The sequence below is a fragment of the Nelumbo lutea genome, chromosome 1 (assembly GCF_056320005.1).
Source record: "Nelumbo lutea isolate HS-2025 chromosome 1, American lotus-T2T, whole genome shotgun sequence".
NCBI lineage: Eukaryota > Viridiplantae > Streptophyta > Magnoliopsida > Proteales > Nelumbonaceae > Nelumbo > Nelumbo lutea.
The window spans coordinates 62361467-62368559 of NC_142684.1; the positions used below are offsets into that span (position 1 = coordinate 62361467).

At 39.9% G+C, this 7093-nt stretch overlaps 1 protein-coding gene across 5 annotated transcripts in view; it reads right to left on the reverse strand.

The window, feature by feature from the left end:
• Positions 1-6322, reverse strand: part of LOC148874864 (uncharacterized) — a 39253-nt gene extending 32931 nt beyond the window's left edge. For 3 of the 5 annotated variants that reach the window (XM_088966013.1, XM_088966010.1, XM_088966011.1), the window contains exons 1-2: positions 5717-6249; positions 1230-1969 (exon numbers count right to left, since the gene is read on the reverse strand). In XM_088966013.1, the coding sequence (XP_088822139.1) occupies positions 1230-1969; positions 5717-6068 (1092 nt within the window). In that variant the 5' untranslated portion in view covers positions 6069-6249. Of the gene's footprint in view, positions 1-1229; positions 1970-5716 lie in introns of all 5 variants that reach the window. The other 2 variants (XM_088966009.1, XM_088966012.1) reach the window with 2 other exon arrangements.
• Positions 6323-7093: the final 771 nt, after the last annotated feature.

Genomic DNA, 7093 nt, shown 5'->3' on the forward strand with positions numbered 1-7093 from the left:
ATATTGAAATTAATATATTGGAAATACTATTGTCTTTTAGATATGATGATTTGCCATGTTTTGAGAGAAAATTTAATGTTCTTAATAAAGATAGTTTCATTTTGTGACCAGTTCACATGCTGATTGGCATATAAAACTAGGAAACTAACCAAAATTTACTTTTTTATTTTATATAATTCATATTGCCTGGGCAACTAGGCACCTCACTCTCACCCAGAATGATCTAGACAGTAGACAACTTGACAACCATGTTCTCTATGTACCTTCTCTTTTATCTTATGATAAATTTTTTTCGGGCCTTGTTACCAATCAAAGAAATACTAACATAATTCAAATCTATCAAATTTCAACTAACTCAAGAAAGCCTTGTCTTAGTTATCTGGGGTCGGCTACATGATTCATGCTCCACAATTTTGCTCCATTCAGTGTCATAACCAATGTTAAACTTGGTAATTGACCAATGTAATGAAATAGTGTCATATCAACTGGTACAATACTTGGACTTGGGGCAAAAACATAATAATCAGAGAAACCCAAATTGATGATAATAACATGGAGAGGCATCTACTGTATGACCAATTCATACCTGACAGACTAGAAGGAGAATCTATGAAACCAGCAACATTAATTGGAAATAGGAACTGTGTTTTGGGCAACTATGAAAACATCCATGAAATGAATGCATTTGAGATGAGGATGTTATTATGAATATGAGCAACAGCAACAAAACCATGAAGTATACAGCATAAACTTATGGGTACCCCAATATGCATAAATGCCAAGAACTGCAACCACAGGAAATTGTTTGGTGCAAGTAGAAGGCTCTAAAAGAGCAAAGAGAAAGACAAATTGAACATGGAGTGATGTAGAGAGACAGGACTACACTCAATCTGAAAGAAGGTAAAGTTATTGATAAAGCAGAATGACAAATGGAATTCATGTAGTCACGTGCAAATGGTTGTGATAAGGCTGTGTTAAGGAAAGAAACAACAATTCAGAGGATACAAGAACAATTGAGGAAGGGTATTTATGCTTCTCAACATTCCTCCAAAATGCTCCTACATTACTGCACAGCAACTCCACAATGGCATTACTATCCTTTCATTAAGCAGGAAAAAAATAACAAAAAAAATATGAAGGAGAATAAAAGAAGAAAGAATCCAAATACTGCAAACATTGTAGAAAATGGAATATTACAAATAGTAATAATATGAGACAAGGAATCTCACCTTAGTTGGCTTATGGGGATTTTGACTCTGCTGACAAATGGAAGCATCATCAGGCAGAAGGTTCTTTGTAGTAGACAAGGGAGAACAACTAATTAGTTGAACAGGAGTTGATGATTCACCATTTTCCTTGCACAATATAATCCTTCGATCAGAAATCAACTCAACACATGTATCCTGAGAACCAACATTGTTCAATTCATTTATACTAGAATCTTTTAGGTCCACAAGTTCATTCTTACGCTCATCAAGTACAGAAGACCTACTATCCCTATCCAGATAACTAGATGACTTGGCAGCACAGATATCATCAGAAACAGAGGTAGCATGGAAATCCTTGTTGCCTTCTGCAAGAAGTGCATTCAACGTTGGAGATAGTTTCCCATAGTCATACCTCTGTGAATTTTCCACTATCAGACTCATATCATTTGAATCAGAACCACCACTATATGCTCCACCTGAAACAGAACAGAGAGGAATTGGCTTTTTAATTTCTGTCATCAACGAGAAACTGCCAGATTTAGTGGGCATGGAATTTTCAGTAGGTGTCTTCACTTCAAAGGAAAGGTGGTCTCTTGTTGGAGTTTTTAGGCTCCCTACTGAATCCGACCGCAAAAGACTACGAAAGTGCATGGTAAATGTTGTTGAATCCAGAGTTACATCACGGTTGTCATCTGAGTCTGCATCAGATAGTTGTCCAGGTCTAATAAAACTCGACGATACAGGGCCAAAGAAGTTTTCTTCTGCAAGAAGTATTAAGATTTACATTAATTGTCTTCTTTCTATTAGAAATTCAAAGAAATGAAATGGGGACTTTGAGATATTAAAAGTTTCTTTTGGATAGGAAACAGTAACTTCATTCAATAATAGTAACTTCATGAAAAGAATTATATCATCCAACCCTAGCTATAGTGCTTAAGAAAACACTCCAGAATTCCTCAAGTAGAAGTACCCTCAATGTATAGTACGCAGAATAGGATCTCTAGAGATTGGGGTTTTGTTGCAAAATAGGACCAAGGAGAAGTTAGCCTTGAGGGTGGTTTCTAGGAATCACTCTTAAAGAACAAAGGTCAGTGTACTACCAGCTAAGAAAGTTGAGCAACTAATAGATTTCTTCGTAACCAAGTAATTTTTATTACTAACAATAATTTAAGAGGATGTATTAGAAAGAGTAGAGAAAAACTAAGAGGATTCATTCTCCACCCCCTTACAGCCTTTTTCAGAAAAGGGCATTTGGGGTGAACCACTCCCACCGAACACTAAAGCTTTCTATTCTTTTCATGGGAGTTGCATCAACTTGATGTGAAAAATGCTTTCCTCAATGGTGACTTGCAAGAAGTCTTTATAGATACATCCTCAGGATACGATATGAAAGGTAAGGTTTGTAGGATGAAGAGAGCCTCGTTTGGTTTGAAACAATCCCCTAAGTTATGATTTGAAATGCTATGTAAAGCAATGAAAGGTGTAGGGTATACTCAAAGTAGTGCAGATAACACCTTGTTTTATAGGAGGATGGGAGAGAAACTCACTTCATTGACTGAATATGTTGATGACATGGTAATCACTGGAAATGATCCAGATGAAATTAAAAGGCTGAAAATTTTCTTGGCTTCAGAATTTCAGACCAAGTATATGGACCCCCTAAGGTATTTCCTTGGAATACATGTGGCATGGTCTAATGAAGGAATATACATCTGTCAAAGAAAGTTAGTAATTTCACTAACTCAACTCGGGTTCATTATACACTGAATCGGGACGATAGTATTGATACACAAACTCAGCCCAACTGTCCTAACAGCTGAGGCAGGGAACTCAACTGATCAGTTTGAGCCGCTTGGGAAAGGGTTGAGACCCCATTACTAAGTCCTGACCTTGCTCAAGCATGGCCAAGACCACCATTCAGGAGTGACTAAAGTCAACCTGGCTCAACTCAGCCAAGCTATGGATGATTGGGAAAAAAAAAGACTAGGTCTTAACTCAACACCTTAACCAAAGGAAAAGAAGGAGAAGAATAATGCCATATGCAAAAAAAATCGAGTACTTATCATTAATTCTTGCTCGACTTAGTATAAAAGAAGTACAAAAAAGGCTACGAAAAGAAAGGAAAACAACTACAAAGACCTAATCCGACCAAAGAAGCTCGGAGAGTAGAACAATGTACAAGGGCCAAGAAAAGAGGCCAAATTTTCTAAGTCTAACTGGGGGCACGTAGGTTGTAGTCTCCTCAACTATAATGTTCCAGCCCCCTCAACCACCCCAATCACGTCCTCCCCTCCTTCATCCTACTCATCACTCTCTCGGTCATCCTGCACAACAATCTCTTCAGTGACAGCAGACATCCTCAACTCCTCCATAGGCAGTTCAGGGAAGCGAGCAGCAGCAAGAAGCCAACACATCCTGAAGCCCTTCTCTAGGAAAGACAAGGCACGAGTACTGCTTCTCCATCTTGGCTATGTTCTCAATACGAGCAACCTGCCCTTCCACTCGGTTGAACAATTCTTGAGCTACAGCATTGGTCTTGCAAAGAAAAAGGACTCATCAACTAAAGGAACCCAACATTAAGAAACACTAAAAAAATGAAAACCTGCCTTACCTTCATTAAGTACTTGAACAGTTTGATGCCTAGTACCACAGGGGGAGGTCGTCTACCTCACGAGCTACCTCAGGAAGGACAATGCTTTTGCTCAGTTTGTAAGAATCCTCAGGGTTTCCTATCTGATCTCCCCTTTGCACTTTCCACCTAGGCTATCAATCATATGGGAGTCTTCTTAGGAGGTACATACACAGTCTCTAGACCAGGGGCCACGGAAGTGCCAGCCTTGTCCAAAGGAGTAACCGACGAATGGATAGGGACTTGAAAACCTCCAACCTCTGAAGGCATTGCCTGCTCAGATCTAGCCACTACAAACTCATCAACATCAATAGGAATCACCTCTATCTCTGTCCAAACTGGAGGAGCAGGAGCTCGCACCTCGTCCCATTAGCTCAGGAAGCTCCACCCTTTAACAGCCTCCTCTTCTTCGCCCTAGATATTATGAACACCTCAACAACACTACCACCTCCATCCATTTTACCTAACAATGGAGTGAGACACTGCATCAGGTCAATAACATATCTAATATTAAAAGAAACAAAAGCAAAGTAATCTTTCTATAGGAGGGGGATAGGGAAAACGAACTACCTAGCCAAGCTTGACTCAAACCCACTCTCACCAATGCAACCTTGGTCAAATAGTCAGTGGCTACCCTAAAAGCATTTGGGGAAAGTTGGCCTAGTGTGACCTTGTAATGATATAAATCTTGATAATATGATCAGGGAGAGGGAACCTAATCCCTGCCTCAAAATCTTGCTCATACACACAAACCTCATTGTCGTGATGACTCCATAGGGCCTCATAAGGGGTCGAAAGCCTAAACCTAAAGGCACAAGGGACATGGTTTTTATCCCTAATGCGCTGAAAATCAATCATGGTCAACTGAGTAGGAGTGAACGCCAGACCCCTATACCTGGGGAAAGAAGCCTAGTGATCGAACTCCCTACGCTCAAAAAAGGTGGAACCTAGAAGTTCTTCCTCCTCCAACAGCACCTCTTTCCTCTCTCCTCTCCCAACCTTAGGACACCTGACTCCAAGGACCCCGACATACTTGGAAGAATAAAACGAAAAGATTAGTGACCAAACTCTCTGACCTCAGCACAACACTTAACCCAGACAGACAAGGGGGCAAATGGACACCCTACCCTCACTATTTATAAACACCTATAATGGTCCAAATCAATCAAAAATCAACAGCCAAGATCAGCAACGCTTGCTCTTCTCAAAAAATGAAATGAGTTTATTGTGTTTTTTACGTCCTACTGCAGTTCACAAGATGATAACCACGGTTTGTGCCATTGCAAGCACTTTATAAGGGAAGTGTCTTTTTTGATAAATGGTATATTGTATTGCCATGACTATAATGGAAGTGGCTTACTTGGCTAGGAAATAAAGATCAACTTTCAAGTGATAAGCCAACAGTTTAGCTGACTCATCGATAAAAGAAAGGGTAAACAGATGGGCAATTTTTGGGGGGGAGTTAATTAGAATGGGTAGAGAAAACTGAAATTTTGGGATTAGGTAGCACTGACTAGTCCAACCATTCGGAATCTAGCCCTCTGTTGTAAACACAAGATTCTATTACTCCAATTAAAACGTTTTGACTGTTAATAATCCAAAGAAAAAGGTAGAGGGGGAAAAAAACAAGAATTAAACCAAACAACAAGAAAAAATGTAAGAAGCATACTCTGCCTAATCCTACCTTATACACTAAAATCCTAGAAGAACAGAGTGCCATAATCAATCAGACAAAACCAGCGAGAAAATTAAAACTAAGGTTCCAGTTATTTCCATGGAAAAGTGGCGGAAAACAAACGTTTTTCTTTTCCGAAAGGGGGGAGAAATATAACTAAAATATTGCAGAGTGGAACAAATGAAACGTAATGGTTTCACTGACCATCATTGGAGGTGACAGAACCAACAGCGCTTCCAGGGGAAGACGAATCCATGCTCCTCACAAACAACTCCCTTTCGTCGTCATCTCCGTTCTCATCATCATCTTCTTCGTTCTGCACCAACTCCTTCGAGTCATCGTTGTCACCGGAATCCCTGTGAAACCCTAAAACCTCTTCGTGATTTTCGGAGCTGGGATTCAAATCCGGGGGAGTTCCGTAGTCCTCATCTCTGTCAAAAACGTGCACTGAAGTTAATTCGGCGAAGCTCACTCTCCTCGAGCGCTTTTTCTGACGAGCTATCGTTTCTTCGTCCGCTCCACTGTTACAGAGCTCTTCACGGTCCTTGGGGTCCATGGATCCCAAGAACCGATCGGTTTCACAGTGCTAACGAGTGTTTCGACTCTTAAACGTGGTCGAACTGTCGAGCATTTGCAGAAAGTGACGGTCCGTTTTGTTGCAGAGAAGGATTTGCAGAAAGCAGTGGTTCACTGGCAGGGAAGATTTGGGACGGTGCAGGAGTGGAAACGCATTTTGTGCGGGAAAAATGAAAACTCAAAAAAAAAAAATTGCGGTCTAAAAATCAGGGCTGGGTTGCCCGGCAGTGAACCAGATCGGGAATTAGGGATTGGTTAGGTTAAAATAATTTTGGACAATAACCCGGCCATAGATATGGACCGAGCCGGACAATGTAGCAGTGATTTGAATTGAGAACATGAAGCGGACGATGCAGCACTTATAATGATGTGAATTGAGAATATAAACCGGATAGAGTACCAAAAATAAAGAGAATATGAGCTGAACAATAAGCGTGTTCATGAGAAAACAGATAAATCTCTAAACCGAAACGAAACGATCAGTTTAATTTCTTACCTAGCGAGTAACGAGGGGCGCCCGTGAGTAATACCGAGTAAGTGGGAGAATAAAAAATGAACAATAGAAGTTGTAGTTGTGGAATCCGGGTCTTTATTGTAAGGAACCAATTAATCTATGAAAAATATATATTATATAATAAATCGAAGAAATACAAATTTTATAGAACCAATATCAACTCATTTCACTAAAAAATGATTAAAAATTCTAATTCATCGATTTTGAAAAGCCCACCACCTTACTCAATTGTCAATTGCAAAAAAAACTCAAGAAGGACCGTGTATAGTAAACACTATGCTCACGCCATCGGCTCAAGTAGAGAGAAACGTAAAGATAAACCAACAAACACCGACGGAGACAGCGAAACTGTTACCCAACTATCTTTTATGTTAACCCCTTTGTAGCCATAGCATCAGGCAAACTGTTGGTTGATCTATGTATCCAGCTGATTATGAATCTGTATGTCGCTTATCATCCCATTTTGTCTCCCTCATACTGTAATGTCATAT